This window comes from Gymnogyps californianus, chromosome 12, assembly GCF_018139145.2.
Source record: "Gymnogyps californianus isolate 813 chromosome 12, ASM1813914v2, whole genome shotgun sequence".
NCBI classification, from domain to species: Eukaryota; Metazoa; Chordata; class Aves; order Accipitriformes; family Cathartidae; genus Gymnogyps; species Gymnogyps californianus.
Genome location: NC_059482.1, coordinates 3,927,651 through 3,950,078, shown reverse-complemented (window position 1 = coordinate 3,950,078; position 22,428 = coordinate 3,927,651). Strand labels below are relative to the sequence as shown.

The following is a 22,428-nucleotide window of genomic DNA, read 5'->3' as shown; positions in this document are numbered from 1 at the left end:
AAGCTCTCTGCAAAGCTCTTCCCTGTTAGTTATGCCTGTCCCTGCTGTCAGTCCTGTAAAAAATAACCATTTCCCTTCTTTCAGGGCAAGTTTTAGTACGTTCAGTCCAGAATTGTAATGCCTCATGTAACCCTGTGCAGGAAGCTGCAAAACTTCACTCTGAAAGTGTCATTCTTGCTCCCAAATCTGTTCCTGACCTCTCTACGTTTACTTTATGTGGGTGTGAAATTCTCTTTGACCTAATTACAATTCCCACTTGGCATTTTGGTGCTGGAAATTCAGACAAAAAGTGTGTCAGATGCACTGTGGTCACCTCTGCCTTTCAGGGTGGAGACGAGCAGACAAGAGCTGCAGGCACTGGGATCATTTTACATTTAAGCCAGTGTTTAATTCTCCTAATAGCCCCAAGATTGCAAGAGCTCAAAGCCTTACACCCAGGATTAAGAGACCTCCTAAATATAGGCTTGTGGCAGGGAAGGTAAAAGAACAACAGAGTCGCTGAGAACTGTTCTTGAAAAACATTTATTTCTGTTATGGGTTTATAGCGCTGACTCCCAAGCCCCAGTACAACACAGTTTCCCCCTACACATAATTCTGGGGACAATTACCTTTGATGGAAAAAGAAAGCCATACAAAGAAGCCCCCCAAACAAACAGTTTGGTACCAAACAAACTGTGCCCAGGTTAACTCTGGGCCTCTGCTGTTGTTTCATCCCGACTAGGACAGAGCTGCCCTGCTCCGTCCCTCGGTCACAGCTGCAGGATGGTTCACTGCCTGAAGGCCCCAAATAACTGAAGATGTTGTGTTTAACTGCAAAAAAACCAGGGGGGACATGGGCAGAGAAGGCTGCTAGGATTCAGCGGCTGCTATTTTTGCAGACGTCATTTAAAAAGGAAATCTATGCATTTCAGTTTTACCTCCTGAGCCCCAGCATTAGGAAAATCAAATACAAACCCAGAGACCAACGTACACAAAATAGTGAACAAGTGTCCAGACATTTCTAAGCCCCTCAGTTGACTGTGCCATGATACCTCCAAAAAACAACAAACCCCCCACATTCGGATCATGTTGGATCTTATTTTTAAGAGGGAGGGACAGAGATGCAGCACATAACATAGCAACTGTCAAGCAATGTTTAAGGCAAATTTATTCCCATTTATTAAGAGTCGAAGAATGTTTTTGTTTGTTCGTTTTGTTGTTTAAGCTGTTAGATAATATCTCAGCTGGACATTTAAGCTGAGACAATTTAATCAAAGTTTGAGTGAAGTCAACTCAAGTTGATCTGAGCCTAGAACAGCAAAAACTATTACTCCCAAGAATATCAGTCAGAACAAATGTAAAAAAAATTAAAATAATCGATGTTCAGAACTCCCCCAAAACTTTCTCCCCTCAGAGACCAGGTTGAGCCCAACTAAAACACACAGACATGCACGCATATGAAGAAGGACACAATGGCAAGCCTCTACAAACACAATGCTGAATAGGACCAAAGCAGAGCCAAACCTAAATTCCACAGATGCGAGAATATGGACAGAGTTATGAGTAAAAAAATGGGGAAAAAAGAAAAACAGAACCCCAGAAAGGGATGTTTCATGAGATGGAATGGAAAATAAAAGTCCGCTGTATGCAAAGAAAGGGAGTTCTTAGGTGCACACACAGAAAGCTGGGGACTTCAGTTGCCTCATCTCTCAGTTGTGTTAGTTTGTTGTCCCTTTCCCCTCCCTTTGAGATCCAGGTGATGGTGCCAGGAGGTTCGTGCGTTTACTCAGTCTGTGCATCATAATTAGCCCCCCCTGCTTTCTTCAGCTCGTTCTTGATGTAATCCTCATCCAGCTCTTTGTGGTCACTGATCACAAATTCTTTGGCAAAGTTCTGCAAGAGATAAAGAAAAAGCCTGTTAAAAAAGGGGATACTTGTCCAAGTACCTGAATAAAGATGGGTTATCCAGCTTCCATGGCTGTATGAGCTGCATACCCTTATATGCTGTGGTAGGGATGATAAATAGAATGCTGTGGATGAGACAGAAGACTAGCGATGGCAAAACACAAGACTTTTAATCTGGAAAATTGTATGTGTCTACTTCTACAGTCACCGGCTGCAAGACCCAATCCTGCCCTATGCAACCACTCTTCCTAGCGATAAATGCACAGGCTAGGTTAGGTCAAGTTTCCTAAGTAGTACGCAAACTAAAAAGCTCAAAATTGTTGACCTTCGAACTGCCACTGACCCTCAGCATAATCTTGGGCAAGTCACTAATCCTATCTGTGCCCTTTTTAGGACCCCTTCTCCTAAAGAACTGAGAACAGTGCTACACCGCAGTACACTACGGAATCACACCCCACCAGCTGATAGGAGGGTGCTTCGATTAAAGATTGAGCAACACGCAGATGGTACCAGGAGCAAATAAGTCTACTTCAGTAGATTTACTGACTCCTCCTCTCAACTGTCTAATACACATCATGGCCAAAACCAAGATACTGTACCAGACAGGCTGCTGGTGTTGTTAATAAGCTCCACTATGCTCTGTGGTCTAATGATCCAAAGTGACCTTTAAGGACACGCTTTATTAATACGCTTGTGTGCTGCAGGGCAGCTATCTAGCTGCTTGAATGCTCTTTGCAACTTATGGGAGCTGGGCAAGGCCTAGGCAGCATGCTGTGATGTGAGGTTGGGAACAGAGAAAACCTTTCTCAGAACAGATGACTGTGAATGGGATCCCACGGTGCCTTTAGGGCACTTGTCAGACAGTGTCACTGCAGTCAGGGATTTGTTCCTTTGTGGGGGCTGTCCCTCCTGCCTCATAGCAAGGGTGGCATGCATGTGTGTGCACAGACATTTCAGCAAACATGCACATTTGCTTCTTGCTTTAGCATTTTCCTTCCCTTCCCAACCACAACTGAAAACACTGCATGTGTCTTTCCCTTCCCCCCAACCCACAGGGATTTCAGACAGCATAAAAAACACAAGCATCCATTGCACTCTGCAGGGCCAGGGACAAACTGACGACAAACAAAATGAATTAAAATCCCAACAGCCCTGCTGCAATGTCTCAGGATAGCTGCAATGCCTGGCTCCCTGGGCAGCGAGTGCCCCGAAAGGTGACGGAGGCTGCCTGGGAGAATGAGGTGATGCTTTGAGAGAGAAGCAGTCATCTTGTCCGGGTCTCCCCGGCACTGCAACAGCCCTGGCGCAACCACGGAGGGTGGGGGTCTAATTGGTTTCAGACTCTAAGCCATGGGAGAGCTCTTTATTTGGCAGCGTCTCAAGGGTCTCAGTTTGAGATCAGAGTCGGGTAAAGGAGGGGGTGGAGAAGGATTCAGCTTGAAAGAGCCTCAGCACCTCTTTCATGCGGTGGAAGAAATGGAAGGGAGAGCAAAACAGCTCCCTCCCCCATGCCGGTCTCCCAGGCTGCGGCTGATCCTGTTTCACACTGTAGGAAATCCTCACTACCGAAGAGTTGCTTAGGGAGGGGGGAAAAAACCCCAAGCTTACAGCAGCTACGAGAAGCCTTGTCTGCTCTGCTTTAGTTTATCAGAAGCTGGACAAAGTCCTAAGAAATAACAACTGCTTCACAGCACCATTTTGCTCCACGCTTCAATGGTCGGCTTTTCTGGTGTGAGGACAGACAGCCATCACAGGCACTCATCCGTGTCTTAGCAGAGTTCAGGGAAAATGGGAAAGAAATTGTTTATTTAGAGAAAAAAATCCTTTTTTTGAGATAGGAAATGAAGAGGCAAACTGCCCAAAACAACAGATTTGGTCATGCTCACAAGTGTCCTACTTCAGATCTCCTGTGTGAGATCTCTGCAAAGCTCAGCTCTTGCTAAGACCAAACAAATGATTTCCAACTATTTGATGCTCACTGAGGTGTACTACCTACATGATTTCTGAGCTGAGCCTTTTCAATTTCTTTTCTATGTGCTAATAGGTTTAACAAATTTTCTCAACTCAGGAAGCAGATTATCCAGGACTACCCGACTTCAGTGCTGGTCCTTGCTCTGACTTTAGTGAGAACTGAGGCAGGCTCATAAAATCATTTCTGAGAGTGATTCCATGAAAAGTGTGTGTATTTTATAAACGCGGGGAGGGTTTCCTTCAATGCCCACTCTGCAGAATCCAGCTGATTCTGAAATTAAAACTGCAAGTGCACTCATGCATGAACAGAGGGGAGCTAAATTATATGTACCGCAAAGTAATTATAATTACTCAAATGTCTTCCCCACTAGACAGTTATCCAGATGATTCCTGGGTGACGATCTGGGGGCACCAGCCACTATTTCATGTCAATGCCACCGAGACGCCTTGCGAGGCTTGAACAACCTCCCCCTAGCAGTGGCCAGATGGGTTATGTTCCCAGCCACTCTTAAATATCCTCTTAGCTGACTGGGCCACCTCTCGTGCCAGATTTGTACCCTCGGAGTGCAATCTGGGTCACTGCTATTAATAACTCTTTGCTTTATTCCTTTCTGCTGGCAGGTGCTGTCAGGGGCTTCTTTGGTTCTTCACACCGGCTCTTACCCACCACGATGTCTCATCAAGCCTGGCCCCAAGGGGAGAACATGCTTCTGGTGAGTTGCTGCCTGGAACTCCTGATTTCAATATCCTGCTTGACCCTTCTTCAGCCGTAGCCTCCCTCATCACTCTGAATTCACTGTTTGAGCTCTCTGGAGTTGAGCTTTTGTTCAGGTTGCAAATCTTAAGCTGAAGGGAGGCATATAAGTATTTTAGAGACAGCTGAAACTGCCTCCTGTGTCATCAGGGCAGGAAGGCAGGAGGGACTCCGGCTCTCAGATCAGGAGATTGGGCACCCATGATCAACAGCAGCACTTTTCAGCCGAGGGCCATCTTATCCAGAGTTCACTCTTTTTTTGTCCCCACTGAAACTGCCAGAATGTAAAACTGCTCCCAACTGATTTAATTGGGTCCAATGTTAGCTAGACCAGGCAATGGTCCTTATTTGGCATGACTGTCATCTGCAATTATAAATAACCGACCATAGCAAACTGGCTCCTGCAAAGCACCAGGAAAAATCCTAGCTTCAAGCAGCTAACAGCAATGCCAACAGGCATCCGACTTCAGCCGTATTTCTGCTCTGCCACCAGATTTTCTTTCTGCCCTTAAGAGACTGGGTGGGGAAAGTCCCTGCTTTCTCTTCTCTCACACATACCGATATCTAGTGCCTTTCAAGAGAATTGCAGAAGTTAGAGCCGCCTAAGGCACAGTGCATAACTCTGATGCTTGGGCCCTCGCTTTGCTGACATGCTCTTCATTTTACATCCTCCACTTCCTTTTCTCTTCTCCTCCCCCTATCCCCAAGCTTTTTACAACTGCAGCAAGCCCTGCGAATGAATTCTAGCCTTTGTATTCACCCCAGAGTCACCAGCAGCCTACAGATAACAAAAACAATGATGCCATTTATCTTTATCACTCTCAGGACACAACAGTGACCACAGTCTCTTTGCTTTGCCTCTCAAATCATTGAACACTACGTAAAAAGTAAAGATTACTCGTGGTTCTTCAATACACCTATCTAGCACGTGCTTCACTTTGTGCCTAAGTAGCAGAGGGTCACAATTTTGCAATCCAGTCCCCTGTGTCAACCTCCATGTGACACTACAGAGAGAAAGGGCTCCAACCGTGTAGGTCAGGTTGCAAAAAGTGAGCCTGCATCTCTCCTTGGGAAGCATGAAATTTGTAAAGCAAGCTCTGTCCAGCCTTTCTCTTCCAGACAACTTTAAGGGAGAAAAAAAAGGGTGGAGTAGATTTTCTTCCTCTTCCAGGCCCTGAATGTTTAGCATATGGAGCCATAAAATTTCCCTAAGCTGGCCAAGGGAAAATCTGTCTGGTGCAGATATCGTACCAAAAAGGTCTGCAGAGGCCCTTATAAATCCCAGCATGGGTAGGCCTGAAGCCAGAAGGAAAATCCTTGTATCGTCTACAGACACTTGGGTTCTTAGCAGCTAGTGCCAGGTAGCTGAGCAGCTTCTTGCTGTTTTTATTTACATTGGGGTGCGAAGCAGCTTCCACTGAAGTTCAAAATCCTCAGTTCCACTGTGCTTAATGTCACCACTCCCATCCACGGTCATCTTATTTTCAGTGCAGATGCAGTACAGAGGAGATGACATCTCTCATGTTTCTATTCCAGCACGGCATGAGTCCTAGACCTGGGGTCATGGGGAAGAAAGGACATGTCCTATGGCTGCAGCAGAGGTATGTTCTAGCAGGGCTTCTCTGAGTACAAGGAGAGCTATAAAGTGACGAGCACCTATAGCAACACAGTACCACTGCCCTCCACTCTACCCTGGCTACACCAAACCTGGTCCTGCGATTAGCTGTCAGAGACCAAGCTATCAGCAAAAACCCTCTCTTCAAATTTACTCCTTGCCAATTTTTACATGGACCAGTTCCAGCCACTGGGAGAAGCCAGCCCAAACCTCTGGCAAACAGATCTCTCAGCAATGGGAACTACATTTCAGCTGATCTGCAAATTCTTCCTATCTGTGCTGCATCCCACTGGAAAAGTCACAGGGCTGTGTGTCAGATATGGGGTGATGAGAAGCTGCTTATTCTGGCCTGAAGAAGTTACTTACAAAGTTACCACCTTCTCTAGACTAGGACTAGGAGTTCTTGTAAATCCATATCCATTTGGTATGGTATCATGACAGTAAACCAGAAGAGGAAAAACAGTCAAAAAGAACAATTCTGTTTGCCTTCCCAGCAGGATCTCACTCACCCTCCTGAGAAAGACTGTCTCAAAGCCACCGTGACGCAGCTGTTACCGTACGAGTTTGATTTTCTGACCGCCTCTAACAAAGCTATTAAACCATCTTCTGTTTAGGCCACTGTACTAACATGAGAAACCTAATGCACGTACATGGAGTTATATATGTTGTATCTGTCCCGAGACCAAGGACAGTAACCCCGTAAGTAGGTCCTCCCTCATGAGGTACCAGCATCAGTGCAGTGAGGAATCCAGAGGCAAAGAGAAAGGTGAACAAAAAAAGATCTGGCCATGAGCTCCGAAGCAGGAACTCAGTAAACTTGTTGACATCACTAAAGCCAAGCAAATTCCTCACCAAAAATAATAATGAATAAAATGCCACAAATATTTGCTCACAGAAACAGAGCTGTTTTACCCTGAATATGATTTAGGCAAATAATAGAGCACATGACTTTGTGGGGGCAGGAGTGCTGAAGAAAGCAGAGAAGAGTCAAAATTCATGGAAAATAAGACAAACTGGCAAAGGTTAGGCAGTCCCTTTGCTGAAACAGCCCTGCAGGGGAATTCAGTCCCGTCAGGAAAGACCTCCACGCTGCCTAACGAAGGGTTAAAACCTCCTGGTCGGAAGTGCAGTCATAAAGGGCAACAAGTTCACAGAAAGGAAGCAACGCTCAGAGGGAAACCAGGCCTTGATTTCAGTTCTTCGGCATTTACATCAAAACCGGACCACTTTAGCACCAGCTGCCACTCCCAGCCCCACAACCGTTGTGCCTGGGCTTGTCCTTACTCGAAGAAAATCACCATAACGTCATCCCTCTGCCTCTCCTCAAAGTCAACGGGGCCGTTCACTGGAAGGGCTGACGCTCCTGTACTTAAAACCCGCAGCTGCCAGGTTTCACCTTGCAGGAATTTTTATGGCTGAACGGAACCTCATGCTGGCAGCCGTTCCTAGCCATGACAAGCAGCTTACAATAGCCTTGATTTCTGGGCTTAAGCTGACCGACCTGTTTCTCCTGGGCCTCTGGAATAAAAGAGGTCAAAACAACAGCCCTCAGAGCACAGAAAGGCTCCTGGACGGATTTGTACTAAGGCTGAACGAGCCACAGCTTGTGCATATAAAGGAGGTAAAAGGCAGAACCATCCTCACTGCCAGAGACATAAAATGTGAGTTTAAGACCAGCTTTGGATGATCTCCTTTTTAGCCAAGTAGAAAATACGCCCAAAGCCTTTCCATTCAGCTGGTATCTACTGGCAGCTGGGTAGAACCTTGGCATGACAACCAGTGGCACACGGTGATCAAACCGCAGCTGAGCAGAGGACACAAATGCTGCGGGGTCTGCTGCCTGTGTGCCTCGCTGGAAGCATCGGCCAGGTCACCCACGTGCACAAGGTAAGACACACTACTGCTGATGACAAAATAGATGCAGCCTTGTAGTTGAAGTCATCTGTTTCAAAAAGTTCCGCAGCTGTTAAGTTTAGATCATTGTAGATCTAGGTTTAGCCTGTACCCCAGAAATGAACTCCCAAACATCTTAGGCAACGGTTTGCAAAGCATGGGATGTTGCGTGCTACTACCCCCCACCCCTGGGTCTGTCCATGGCCTAGACAGAAGCTCAGTGGAGAAAAGATGGGATACTGCATCACCTTACTCCATGTCTCCATTTACACAGGAAAGTCTCCACGCCTTAGTACTTAGCTATACCCTTAAGAAGATATAAATACTTGTGCCCCATCCTGGCCTTACTTCTAACCTGCTCTCAGCTGAACTACTTGGACCAGGTCACAGGAATGCAAAATGCGTTCTTCTGCAATCCAAAATAAATACAATAAATGCAAAACCCATTTTCCAACAACATTAAAGAGATAAAAACGATAGTCCCAAATAAGCAAGAAGACCTGATTCTCAGCTAGTACAGATCAGGAGAACTATGGCTATTTGCACCAGATGAGATCCATCCCTGTAATTTTACAGTTATTACAGCTAAAAATCAATTGTCCTTTCTTCCTAAGAGATTTTCTGGCAACCTCCTCCACTGACTATCAGCATTGCTTCCCAAGCCGCCTCCCTATAGATTTCACAGCACCTGCTCCCCCTTCCAAGGGAGGAATACAAAAGCGAGGGCAACCCAGTTCCTCTCCTTGCTTTATAATATTTCATCCTTTTGTTCACAAGCCCATAATCTACTCTTCAAGTTAATATCCCTTGCGTTTTCCTTATGGCAGGTGCTTCTAGGAGACAGTTAATAATCACCACGTGTGAACACTCTTTATTCTACAGATGCAACATGGTGGGTTTTGCTTGCTAGGTGGTATTCAAGCTGACTGTCTTTCACTTTGAGTGTCTTGGCGGAAGAACTACGTTTATTGGCGTTTGTTCAGGTTTGAGCAGAGCTCAACCGTAGCTCATCAATGCATCTACAACATAGCAGAGAACATAAAGCAGGCTTCCCCTCACACTGGAGCTTTGGTCTTAAATAAAGAGCCACAGTTAGCTGTTGCAAACATTACAAGATAGTGAGAGCCCTTCAAGTTTACTGAGGGCTTCTCAGACTGAAGAGCTGTTGTTCTGGAATCCCAACCAATCATTTCTATAGATCACAAAATCAAAGCTGTTATCTGCTGCACAACAAGCCTCTTTGTGCCACAGCTCCTTGGAAGGACAGCCGTGTCGCACAGGGTAAGTGCACCTATGGGCCAGGCACGCAATGAAAACTGCAGAGAGCCACGCTGCATCAGTAGCCTAGATTCTCTTCAGGGTTTGTAAAGAAAAAAATTCCCACTTTAGGGTACTGCTTATTCCAAATGATGAACCAACACTGAGCCAAATTTGTAGATTATCATTACAGGAAACAACCAACTGTATTTTTCTATGTACGACTCACTTCTCAAATAATCTCTCTGAAAATCTGAAGCAGTTGGGTGACTGGGAATGTACTACAAGGTCAAGAGAACTAGTAAGAGTGAAATAGCTCTGGGATAAATTGCCTCCACTAAATTTCAGTTGCACTTTCTTGTCCTCTTTTGTTTTGACAGATTATCTGCAAGGTTACATGCATAAAAAGAAGAAAATAGTTCTGCTTTTATCCCACTCCACTCAGAGGGATTCAGTTGCACATGCAGAACTATTCAAAATAGTTGTCAAGATAATTTCTTGTGGAAAGATCACCATTGACACTACATTCAGAAATGCTTTGGAGTGGGTTATAGACATGGTTGCTCAATAAAAGTGTATTAAGCACAAGTTGTATTGTTTTCATATTTTAGTACAGATTAATTGGAATATGAAAGCTTTTAAGTAACAGCCAAGAATGGTTAATGATCCACCAGATTATTAACTCATACAGACTACTAATCAAAGATGAAACAAGTGAAATTGCAAATTATATGTAACAGACCTGAGGGACAGATCTTAGAACAGCATTCAGGAATGCTATTCAACTCAACAGGAATAAATTGTCTAAACATATTTTTAAAAGAATCTTGGGCTTAGTGACTCTTATATGAGTCATTCATTAGTACTCTATAATTTCATCTTCAGCTACAATGACACAGTTTCAGCTGCTTCACACGAACAGAGATTTGCTTTCCTGCCTCTCAGGTGTCATTACGGAAGGTTCTTTTCAGAATGGACCCCTCTGCGTAGCTGTCATTTTGAAACATTTAGCACCAGTGCTTATCTTCTGGAAGGATATGAATTTATTACATTCTTCATGCTTCTTATCTAAATATAATCTTCTGTATCATACAAACTACAAATGAATTGAGGGGGACTTCATTCTCATCCTTCATATTGTCCTATTGGGAGATTTCTTTACATAGGCAGGAACACAATTACTGAGGGAGATTATTTCAATTGTCAGCCTGTTCTCCAAGCGCGTAAGAAAGACCATTTCTCAGGCATTGGATAGCTGGCCCTAGGTTTAGTTGAAAGAGCTAATCTTGCTTTAAATACTTCTTCAGAGGAAACATGCTAAACGTTAGCATCTTCTCCGTTAAAGTCAGCTTTTCGGCAGCAGTTCTTTGCAGCCTTCCACAATTCAGTTCTCTCGGGGCTGTTGCTTGTTTTCACTTGCTTGGACTGAGCCTGGAGCCTGACAGAGCGAGCCCGGAGCCTGACAGAGCGAGCCCGGCTCAGAGTGCCCTGGGAGGCCTTAACAGAGTTAAATGATAAGCTCAGTTGGGGCAGACAAGTTCAAGTGAAGCCCTTCGAAGGTGTGTACTAAGGACATTTCTCTTTTTCCCTGATACGCCCAAGGCCAAACAGACGACTATTCAAATCTAGTTAGCTATTAAGAGCTGTTAGTTAATTGGTACTGATAGGGACTTCAGACTTTCGTTGATTAGGTCCACGAATTCATTGTGCAGAGACAAAAGGCCTCAAGAGAAGATTAAACAAGGGTGTGGGTTTTTCTGTTTAATTTTACCTGCTTAACTTAATACTGCCTTGTTCTGTACCATTCACTATTATGTTATTTCCATATCAAGGAAGGAGACGGGAAACATCTTAATGGTGACAAGGAGGGGAGTGCATGTATTGCCTCCTCATGAAATACTTAAGGCAGCCTTAAGCTCAAAGGTGCTTCTTTATGCCCGAGTGCTCAAAGGGCAGATGTTAAGTCTTCCTCGTAGGAAGACAGGCAATAGGAAACTGCCTTCTTTTTAAAGGATTAACTACTAAATTGAAGGATGATCCAATCCTTCCCCCTCTCTCCCCTCCTGCTGGTGCTTGTAGAGCTAAAAGCGATGAGAACTGGCGGTTAGAAGCAGAAGGAAGAGGTTACCTGTACTACTTCTTTGACCAGAGTCTTGTCGGTCCCGGTTTTGGCTCTCTGCAGGCCACTGACATCCTCTCCAATCCAAGTGATGAGGGCAAACTTGACCCGCTTGCTCATGGCATCGCCGGTGGTGAATCGGACAAAGCCAAACAATCGAACATCATCTGGAGAGACAAAGCAAAAAGGATAAAAAGATTAAAACCAGAAACATCCCTGCCTTGCCATCTTCCAGGGTGAGACTACGGCTCTCAACTTAAAGACCAAGCCAAGGCACTGATCCTGCGTTACAATACCATTGTTTGGGATTAACAGGGTAATACAGGGGCTCTGCTCATATGCCCTTTGTTGCAAGGTGCACTTTGCCAGCGTTAGGTCTGCCTCTTCCTGGGGTGCTCTCAGTTACTGGGGGGAAACTGGCTGTGCTGGCCAACCCGTGCCACATTAGTGTGCTGCTAGTGAGTTTGGAAATGGCTAAAATACAGTCAACAGGCAGTTCAAGGGCACAGAGCTAACCCCGGTTACACATTCAGCCAGATCATGCATCTGCAGGTCACTGGTCAAGAAGGGAAGAAAGCGATTTCCCAGTGTCTCTTTCTTATAGGATACCGGGATTAGGGTCACATTTTGTAACATATACCCAGAAATTGGCCATTGTGCAAATCTGATCCTTTCCCCTCCTTGCCTTCAGCAATGTTTTTGGCTGACTTGTAGTATGAGTTTACAAGGAGGGGAGAAGGAGCAAAAGAAAAATCTGCAATTACTTCCCCAGATGTGTTTTTCTACTCCTTCCGTAGCCCTGTAGAGAAAGGCCTTGGATTTTAGAACTGTTCTGATCTTTGTTTCACAGCTGGTTTCTGCTATATCACGCCAGACTAGAGTTATTTAGTCTGGGCATATATGTAAAAACCTTGTAAACTCCTTGTCTGGAAGAGTTCGTTCCTTCATTGCAGGGTGACTCATCAACCGAGGCAGTTGGACGCCTTCACGATCACAGGCACTTAGAAAGCGTGTGATACCATCTACTCACATCCCCAGCCTCGGTGGCATGCACGATGATGGAGCCTTCACCCAGGATTGTGCAGAAAAGCAGAGCAGATGGACAGTTGTGCAATCGTGGAATATACCTAATCATAGCTACTTCATCTGTTATAGGTCACTCAAGACCTTTTAAATGAAATGAGATGACTCAAAATAAAAGAACAAACTTGCTGTTTGAAAAGAATCATGTTAATCCTGGTTACACTTGTTGTGACCAGTTCAACATGCTTTATAGTTATTTGCTGTCTTGACTACTGCCAGGTGAAATGCAGGCTCCAGGTGTAGTAATGTTTGCCAACATCCCCATCCTTGGATCCGTTACAGCATGCTCCATGAACAGTCAGGACAGCCCCAGGAGCTCCGGGGATAGGGGAGAAGCAGCTCTAAATTGCTCATCCCCAGAAAATAAGCTGCTAGAAATCAATGCAAAAAAAGTGGGATGTTCTCTGAACGCTGACAGATCTCAGAGCTTCTTTAACACTTTGTTTTGCCCAAGTGTGAGTAAAGACAACTTCTCCTTGATAAAAGATAAGACGTTTTTAAGTCTGGAAAAAAGCCACCTATGCTCTCCCTATTTTGTTCTCTATGTACTTTTTTGCCACTGACAGAGGACTACTGGGGAAAACTGGAAAATGTATGTAGGGGGGGTGTGAGCCAGTACAGTGTTTAAAACAAACTCCTCTGAAGATTTCAAAATTGAAACAAAGAGAAAGAGAGATCTTATTCAAAGGAAAAATCCAGATGGATCTTTGGAAGGAGAGTAAGAGTCATGGGTATCGACAGTACAGGCAAACAAAACTTCTCTCTCAGATACTCTATTACTGGCAAGTACAAGAAATGCACAGAGAGACTCCTGTTTCTGACAGTAAATCCTCTTCCCAAGATTGATTAGAACCATAAATGAACAGACAGCCAGGAAATACCCAAGGTGAAGAGAGACAGTAAATCCCCTAACGTTACTATTAACAGTTCTATGAAAAAACCTTGCTTTCCCAGATCTGCCAGTAAAGGAGGCCACACTCTGCTAAGAATTGTACTGTGGTTCCTATGGGAACACAGTGCTGGAAGGCACTTTAATGTCATCAAGTCCTGGCCCCTACTATACTGTAACCGTGTCACAGCCCTTCCCATGGACCCATCACTTTCCACCTTGAGTATGTAGGTTTTTCATCCCTGCCCCTTTGACCAAAGGCTGTTACAGATCCTGAAGGCTGCTTTGGAGTATGCCCCTTTATAATAAAGATAATGCAAAAATGAATGTGAAAAAGCAGTGCTTTTTCATAGCAACATAGAAAGGAAGTTGAAGGAATTTCTCTGTCAGCGTGAACTTTAATTTGACATGAACCCAGAGATCACTGGCAGCAGCAGGATTTGCTTCTCAGCAGAAGAGTTCGAGTGCTTTCCCATCCTGTCTGAAAGCAGCTTGATCAGTGGCACCGAAGAGAACCAAACCCAGCAATTCCACGTGGGCTTTTATCTATTAGATCACCTACTACTCAGTCACTATGAGCAACTCCTACTTCATCATGTTCAGTCCCAATAAGTTTAATGAGCAACTGAGGTTAGATGTGGGGCTCTGAGTCACCGTCTTGGGCAGAATTTACCTGGGGCCGATTTACTTGTGGGGGCTTGAAAGGTTACACCCGAGCTGCGTGCTTTCTCCTCCTCTCTCCCCATGGAGGTTGTATCCCCACAGTAGGCAGAACAGGCTCTTCGGCTGCCGCAATTTTCAGTCCACTGTATTTGACAGAAACTACCAATACGTGACACTTGAACTTGATGTGCCAGTCTGTGAATTGCAGCAGCTGAGGAGCATTTCAGCAGCTGCAGATAAAGCCAAGAGGGAATGTGAATTGGAGCCCTTAGCAATTAAGGTCTCTCTCTTCCTAAAAGGCACCAGGGACAGCCGTGGAGGTTTTTAGCACTAGTTCAGCCTGGGTGTGAGCCCCTCCAACTGCAGGTCAAAATCCCTGAGCAGAAGTGGTTGAGTTTCACAATTAGTCTGAAGCATGTTCAGAGTGATAACGGGACCAAAACGCAAGTTCTTTTATGCTCCCAGATTTCCTCTTTCGCAGTTAATCAGTTCTACCCTGCCAGATCACCTCGCTGCGCTGGAAGTCATCAATGCCATCAGTGCCAACTCCCCTAGAAATCTCAGGGCATTAATATCAACCCCCCCCTTTCACACAAACCCACTTGTAGTTGTTTTAGGAATTTGCTGGGTGTGTGGGGGAGTGTAACAAATCATAGAGACAGTAGATTTCCTCTGAAAGAGGAAATCCTGCCTGGCTCTACACAACCACCTTCCTAGTCACTAAGCCATGAATTTCAGGGCAGAGAGAAGCAAATAATAGATCTGGGTAGAACGGAAATAGCAGCTTTATTTGAGAAGAGCTCACAAATTACAACAACGTTAATTCCTCTAATACCACTACTCCTTTAACTATGGTTGTACAGCATGACAATAGGGCTATAGAAACAATGAAGAGTACAATGAATGCCTTAATGAGCATCCCTTAGTATTTTTCTCCAAACCCCTTACTTATCAGCAGGCAGGATTTTCCAAATATACTGATTCAGCTGCCCTTGGCTGTCAGCAAAGCTCGATGCCAAGCTGCAGAGATTTCCTTGATGGTATTCTCCTCTCTGTCATCCACTCAAACCCGTTGGTTCAGCTGTACTAAAAAATTCCCCATTAGATTAAAATGCACTGACTCATCAGTAAAAGATAATAGCTGCAGGAAAGAAATACGCTGTCAAAAGCTTCATGGTTCTTAGTCTTACAGCTCTGAATGGCCAAGCCAGAGACATGCCAAGATAAGGCCACCGCTCCCAGCTTCACCTGCCTGCTACATCAAGGTCACATACAGCGAGGCAGCTGATGGAATGATCTGCTTTTGTGTTCTGTCCAACAATGAATTACTGATCACGCATGACAGGTTTCACGAGGATTTATTTTGTTTGTTTCAATTGGATTAATTTTAGATTAATTTGTCAATTTTCCACCTCTTCACTCACCCCTGTAGTCACGTGGCTAGAAGTGCAGACAGAAAATCTTCCCTACCTCTCACTACACTGTTTTTTCCCTCTTTAACCCTGCACTGAAGCCTGTATATCTCTGATGCAATGCTGCCTTGCACCATGCAGACATGTTCATTAAGTCATCTAAGCCAAGTACAAAATCTTTGACCTCAGGACCACAACCACAGGGCATGCTGTAGCTGGGGCACCAAACCTTTTCCATGTAGCCCGAGGTGGCTGACATTGAGTACAGGGTACTCGGGAAACAAATGCATGGGGAGGATGACCCCACGCTGTCTTCTCTGGCTTTCTCTGGTCCAGTGAAGCCACCAGCAGTGTTTCATCAGCATGAGTTGCTGCTACCCCAGTGACACTGGTCCTGTAGTGGTCTCTCTCCTGACCTGGGTACATACTGGAGGACAGAGTGGGAGGAAACAGAGGATCCAGCTAATCTTTGTTCCCCTTCCCTGAAGGAAGGAACGGTTGCGTTAGTTGGCCAGAAGTAAGGGCCAGGCAGGCCCCAAAACAAAGGGCATGCAAAAGATGTAACGCCCTTCCTTACCTGCTCTTATGCCTAGCACAGGATGGTAAAATGCAGACCCACAGCCATGCTATTTTAATTAAGCATCACAAAACTAAACTGAATGCAAAGAGTTACTATTTCAGTGCAGAACTCGACCTGATGAGTTACTCCCACAAAAATGAATGAGAATAGTCCCTAAAACAACCTCCTGTCCATTGCAAGGGGCAGCCTCCGCAGCAGCTCCAGCCGGCAGGCAGCCAGGAGATCGCTGTCAAACCCATGCCACTTCAGCTGACCCTCCCAGGAGCGTGACTTTCACAGCGAGCAGGGAGGGCACAGGGGCAGGGAAATGCTGCAAAGACAGTGTGAAATTCCCATACGCCACCCATGGCCCCAGGTCTTCCTTTAAATAGATACTAAGGGAAAGCAGGCAAGATGAACATTAGAGGAAAAACAAAAGCAGTAGGAGACTGATTTACAAAGCCCATTTTAGCAACTTAAGATGTAGCCAAATACAGATAAGCACCTATCTCATTATATGTCCTCGTGCATTTTTACACATCTTTCCTACAACCTAAGGTGCCAACGTAATCTTGGTGATCTCTCAGCTCTTAGCTCCGAAATTTTATATCCAGGCCAGGCTTTATAGCACAATTGTCATAAGCCCAAAAGAGCCTGCATTCGTCTTAGGAGCCAATTCTATTTCTGTTTTCTTCCTAACATTTTATGTCAATGAGAAGTTATTTTATAGGGTATTTATTTCAGACCAAAGATTTTCAGTTCTTCCTCGTGCTGAATGCACAGTGTGGTTTTGGTTTGATCTTTTCAGACACATGAATAACTATCCCATTTCATGCTGTCATTGCAATTATTTATCTGGACTGGGGCTTTCCAAATAAAAGTCTCATTATTTCTTTTGTCAGAGATGCATTGAAAAACAACTGTTCACATGTGGCATGGAGGGGAAACACAGTCTTCCGACTGCTCCATTACTTAATGGCAGAATACACACTTTAAAAAAACTAAAGTAAACCACAGACAGAGACAATGCAATGCTCTGCTGCTTTGTAATACGGAAACTGAGGCAAGCTGTCCCGTGCAGCCAGGTATTACTGACACACACAAAAGTTTAAGTGGATGTTTTTGACTGGACTTCTAGTTCAGTATCTCAGTTGTATGTCATTCTACTCTTCTCAGCAACAGCATCACCAGCCCAGTTATGAGACTTTGAAATTAAAAACAACAACAAAAAAACCCAAGAGTCTTCACATCCTTCTGTACAATAACCTTCAACTCTTCCGTGTTTCTGGCTTCAAATCCACCAGCTCAGCTGGTTTTTTAAAAGTGTACTGATAGCACGTACTACTAAACACCAAATTAACGCTACGTCTGGATCCATGCCATCTGCAGAGGCAAGAGCTGTAACTGTGAAGTAAAATGGATCAAAACCCTTGTATTAAGTCCTTGTTTAATGCAGAGGTAATCTGTGCTGTTAAGCCCAACCAAAACAGTCCTTAGCCAGAAGACACAGGGGGTGTCTACACTGTGTGTTTCATGACCCTGACACAGTTAATGTCCTCAACTTTGGTCTCCAGACTCTTTGGGTCAGACAAAGGCCAATATAGTCACGCTCGTTGGTCATTATGCCGGACTGCAAGAGGCAGTGCCACCAGCGGCCACCTCCGAATCATGTAAGGACTTTCCTGTGCCAGTGGTTTAAACCAACCTCCTCGACTTTACTTTGGGATAGGCTGGCGGAGAGGCGTTCGCACATCTGCGGCTGGTCTTTGGACGACAGAGAAGACTACTGCCTGAGACTCAAGCAGTGCCTACTACCCCCCAGCCAAAGCATATGAGTTGTCTTGTGGCCTGACACAGACCTTGACAGCAACAGCATGACAGCGACTGACGCACCGAAGTCCAGGGTTCAGGCTGTGTTTGCAGCATAATCCTGGGCCCTGAACAAAAAAGGGCACTGAAGAAGCTTTTCTTCCCATGTTTTCTTCCTTTAAGAGTAGCAATTGCTGTCCCCAAACAGTGGGATTGGAAAAGGATGATAGTTTGATTATGCAGTTCCTTGAACTTTTCTGCTAGTACACAAAGCTTAGTAAAGAGCTTAGGAAGAAAAAACCTCCACCCCAGGATATGTGACATGTAGGTCTGATGTGCAATGCGTATCTGAGAGTAGAGCAGTGAGAGTAATGAAATCTGCACAAGGCAGACGGGCTGCAGCAGCAGTTCCTGGCTCAGAGCACGGGCCTCACTGCCCCACGAGCTCAGCATCTCACTCTGTTGGGTGTTCCTGCAACGGCAACCCGCAGAGCGTTGCTGGAGGTTTGCAGAGAGCTGGTTTCTAACACAGTCTTTTTGAACTGCTACTTCCATTAAAAGAAGCAATTTCAGTTTCTTGCTTTTCCTTTTGTCCTCTACCACTCTCGTTCCCCGAGGAGGTTTGCAGAATCAGTAATGGGTTGGGCCACGGTCTGCATGAAAAGGGTTATGTATGGGGGGAAGAAAAAGCAAAAATACAACCCTGCTACCAACAACCCCCTCCAGCCCTTCCTAACCTCTGTCGTTGCACAAGGCAGGATATCCACCACAGGCAAATGTCTTCCAAACCGGTACAAAAGACCTTCCTGGTCTCGGAGCCACATGAATTAGCACACACTGACACCGCCCGCTCTGTAATTTAATGCCCTGGAGGGAAGCAGTACATACGGCGTGCCAAAGGTGCTTTTAATGAGAATGGTTATTAAAGGAAGCGGGGGACACAGATGTTTGCCACTCAGAACAGCACTGAAATAGATGGTGCAGAAAGTAGAACAGAGCAAGCTCTGACGGAGGGGCTTGGTGACACTTTGCACGCTGAGGTTTTCAATTCCAGCTCCTGCTCTCACCTTCAACCACCAAATTATGCTCAGCTCCTACCAGAGGCAGCTGCAGTACTTTGTGGCTTTCAGGGCAGTGTTTTTCACAAAACAGGAATTCAAAACAAGGAAGGAAGTTTATTCTGATGCCGGTTTTTTTAATCTTTTAATCACATTTTCCGAAGCTGTTTGCATTGATAGTAGCTCTTCTCCCCTCCAGCAAAATGTAGAAGGAGATGGGGTGTGGACCAGGAGGGAAGAGATGCAGCAATAGGAAGGAATAGTATGTAGCAGCTCTTCCCATCCCTTCCTACTCTTTTTTACTGACTTTGTTTCAGTAGAAATATTCCAACCAGCTCTACTTCATAGTAACATTTGGCACCTTTCTTCCAGATGGGAAGGAAAGCTCTAACTTCCCTGCTGGCACGAGCCTTGTTTTCTGACTACGTCTAGTGGTCCAGGCGAAGGGTTGCTGCACAGATGGAGGCACCGAAACTTGCGTCTCTTGCTTCCCCAACTGCTGCACCGTAATTTGTGGGTGGAGGAAGATCCTTTCCAGCGCTTAGCCAAGAACCCGGTACCTGAATTTGCCTGGTTCTTTAAGCCTCCAACAACTGTGCTCCAGAGGTAAGTCTGAGGACAACCTCTTGCCCCTGCTCTGCCGAGGAGCAGCCCATACCAGCTGCATGCGAAGGGAGAGAGAAGGAAGGAAGAGGGAAAGGGAGCAAGGGAGCAGCTATAAGGGATTTAGCTCCACATTAAAGGCTAACAATAGGCCACAGTCTACCCCACAGATGCCCTTTATTTAACTCTTCCCTTACCGTGCTTATGCCTAAAACAGGCAAAATTTCCTTTTTGCTGTAAAAATGCTTCAGTATTGGGGCCAGCTTGGCACTTTGCTGGTATAAGACAAGGTTTCCTTAAACTCTATTTTAATACCCTGTTTATAAATAAGGGTTTGGCACATGCAAATGATGGCAAGAAAACAAAACTGGCCATATTCCAAAGTGCAATATGTGCCTCCATTAGCTGTTATACGCATCCTACCCAGCCCAACCGGTGCCTGCTCTCTGCCAAAGCCCCTCTGCCTGCTTAGCCACTGGATGAAAGTATTCCCTTTGCTACAGAAGGGAAGATAGGAACTGGGTTTGAGAGGGTGCCACTCCAGACAAAACATTAAAAATCAGTTCAGGCAAAGTAAGACATGGACTCCTTAAAAAAGAGGAGAGAAAATAAATGGGGAAGGTTCCTCTGCAAGCCTCAGATGTCTGGAGATGTTGGAGATGCTCAGTTATCTTGGCCACAAGAGGAGACAGAGAACATGGCACTCAGATACTGAAGCTGTTGACCTCCCCAGAAAACTACTAACCCTTTAGATAACGTTGGCGTGAACTTCAGAAGTGCCGAGCCCTGGGTTTCCCCCTATGCCAGGTAATTGCTTTTTTCCTTATGTTGCCCATTAAGAAGAGTTGAGTGGGAAGGAGTTCTTGCAGTACAGGCTATCAGCTCTTCTGATATCAACTACAAGAGGATCCTTTTCAGTTTTCAGAATTTTCCCTGCACAGGTCTCAGGAACAGCTGGAGACGAGTAGCTGTGTTACTCCTAGTAAGACCCCACTGCAAATGTCGTAGCAGAGCAGTCTAAACCGTCGTGATTTAGTGGCTGCTTTCCAAGGACTAAAACGTATTTTTCTCCTATGATATTTATTGACTGATCAGACCAGTCCGGCCCTCATTTAAGTCACTGGAAGTTCTCCCCTCCAACTCAGTAAAATACAGCCAAGCCCTAGGACTTGACGGACCGATTTGGACAGGCACTGGCGTTTCAATAGCTTTGGGACTCTGACTGCAGTGCCTCCGGGACTCGCCCCACCTTGAGAAGGGAGAGACTGCTCAATACACAATTCCTTCGCAGTACAGACACATAATTCTAAAAATACAGGTTAACCATAACACTTGATTGTAGAGTAACTAGATGAGTGAGGAAGACTTTGCTATAGTCCAGTACTGGTTACGAATGCTTCATATCTCGTGTCACTTGGTGACATCGTTAAATAGCAGCCAAGAGAGCAGGACAGGCTATACAATTCCCCCCCTAGAAGTTATTTTGAGAAAAATCAAAGCCCGCTTTTGTAAAACACGTCAAAAGTTAAGATCAGATGAAGTTAAATATTCCTCCATTTATTTTAATTTTCCCCAGGCTTTGTTTCTCCTGTTAATGTTCTACAACCGACAGTTCAACAATCAACTGCCACGTTTAAACCTAGAGCCGCAACTGGTGCAGTTGTGCAACGCCACATATACAATTGTTTTCGGTGCTGTATTGTTCGAGCCGATCTTCGGCATAACCACACTCTTCTCGAGTTTCATGTTCTTAAAAAATCCAAGCAAGTCTTCTAACTGCAGTTACTTTAGCACTATGAATACAATTTATAGAAGAATTTTATTGCAAAATGATCTGTACGACTGCATCTTTTTAGCCACAAAAATTGAGTCTTTTTCGCTTTGAAACTGCAGTGCTAAACAAGGAGACCGTTGCTAATCAAGCATTTTATCTTGTTTATAACCAAGAAGCAATGAAAAATTGTGCAAAGGGAGGAAAAAAAGCCCAAAGGACCTTAAGTCTAAGGGTGAAGACAAAGGACCGGCCGGACTATGGACTTCAGTGAGTTGCACTCTGTGGCGGCTGGAAACCCGATCATGCAGGACAGGGCAGACACGGGGAAGCCGCAGCACTGATTCCAGTTCACCCAAGTTTTCTCCCATCCTTTCCCCCCTTGCACCGGGCAGCAAGAAACACGGTAAGGTGCCAAAGCAATCAAGACGGAGCTTACCTGTGCACTTCCTTTTAAAGGTTTCATAGTCTACCCCTTGGTCTCCAGGGACGATTGTAGAGCCATTGTATTTAAAAGTCACCCTTTGGGAAGGGGAAAAGAGAAGGGGAACAATACATTTAGAAGTCACCCTTTGGGATGGGGGAAAGGGAAGGCTAATAATGTATTTAACACTCAGCCTTTAGGAAGGGAGGAGAGGAGATGGGGAAGAATATACTGTAAAAAACATCGTTTAGGAAGGGGGGCAAAGGAGAAGGGGAATAAGGTCTACAGAAGTCACCCTTCCGGGAGGGGGGAGAGAAGAAGGGGAATCACAGAGCACCGGTGCCTGTCCGGGAGATGCCGGCGGCCACCTACCAGTTCACCTCGGTGGCATCGTCCCTGACGAGGTTGTACGCCTCCCTGCACGCCTCCTTGTCGATTTTGGTGGCCATGGGGGCGGCCGCGCCGGGGGAAGGGGGGGGGGGGGGGGGGGGAGCGCGCGGAGCGGCGCGGAGCCGGGAAGGGGGGCCGCCGCCGCTGCCGCTGCTGCTGCTGCCGCCGCCGCCGCCGCTGCCGCCGCACCGCACCGCACCGCGCAGCGCCGCGCAGTGCCGAGCCCGCTGCCGCCCGCGGCCCGCGGCCCGCCCCCGCCCCGCCGGCGGCTGCC

The 22,428-nt window shown here is 45.7% G+C and overlaps 1 protein-coding gene across 1 annotated transcript; it reads right to left on the bottom strand.

The window, feature by feature from the left end:
• Positions 1-503: 503 nt before the first annotated feature.
• Positions 504-22,247, bottom strand: COTL1 (coactosin like F-actin binding protein 1). Its single transcript, XM_050904262.1, has 4 exons — positions 22,137-22,247; positions 21,780-21,862; positions 11,503-11,660; positions 504-1,872 (listed from the first exon to the last, which is right to left on the bottom strand). The coding sequence occupies exons 1-4, from the start codon at positions 22,211-22,213 to the stop codon at positions 1,762-1,764; spliced, it is 429 nt and encodes a 142-aa protein (XP_050760219.1). The 5' UTR covers positions 22,214-22,247; the 3' UTR covers positions 504-1,761.
• Between the last annotated feature and the right edge of the window lie 181 nt (positions 22,248-22,428).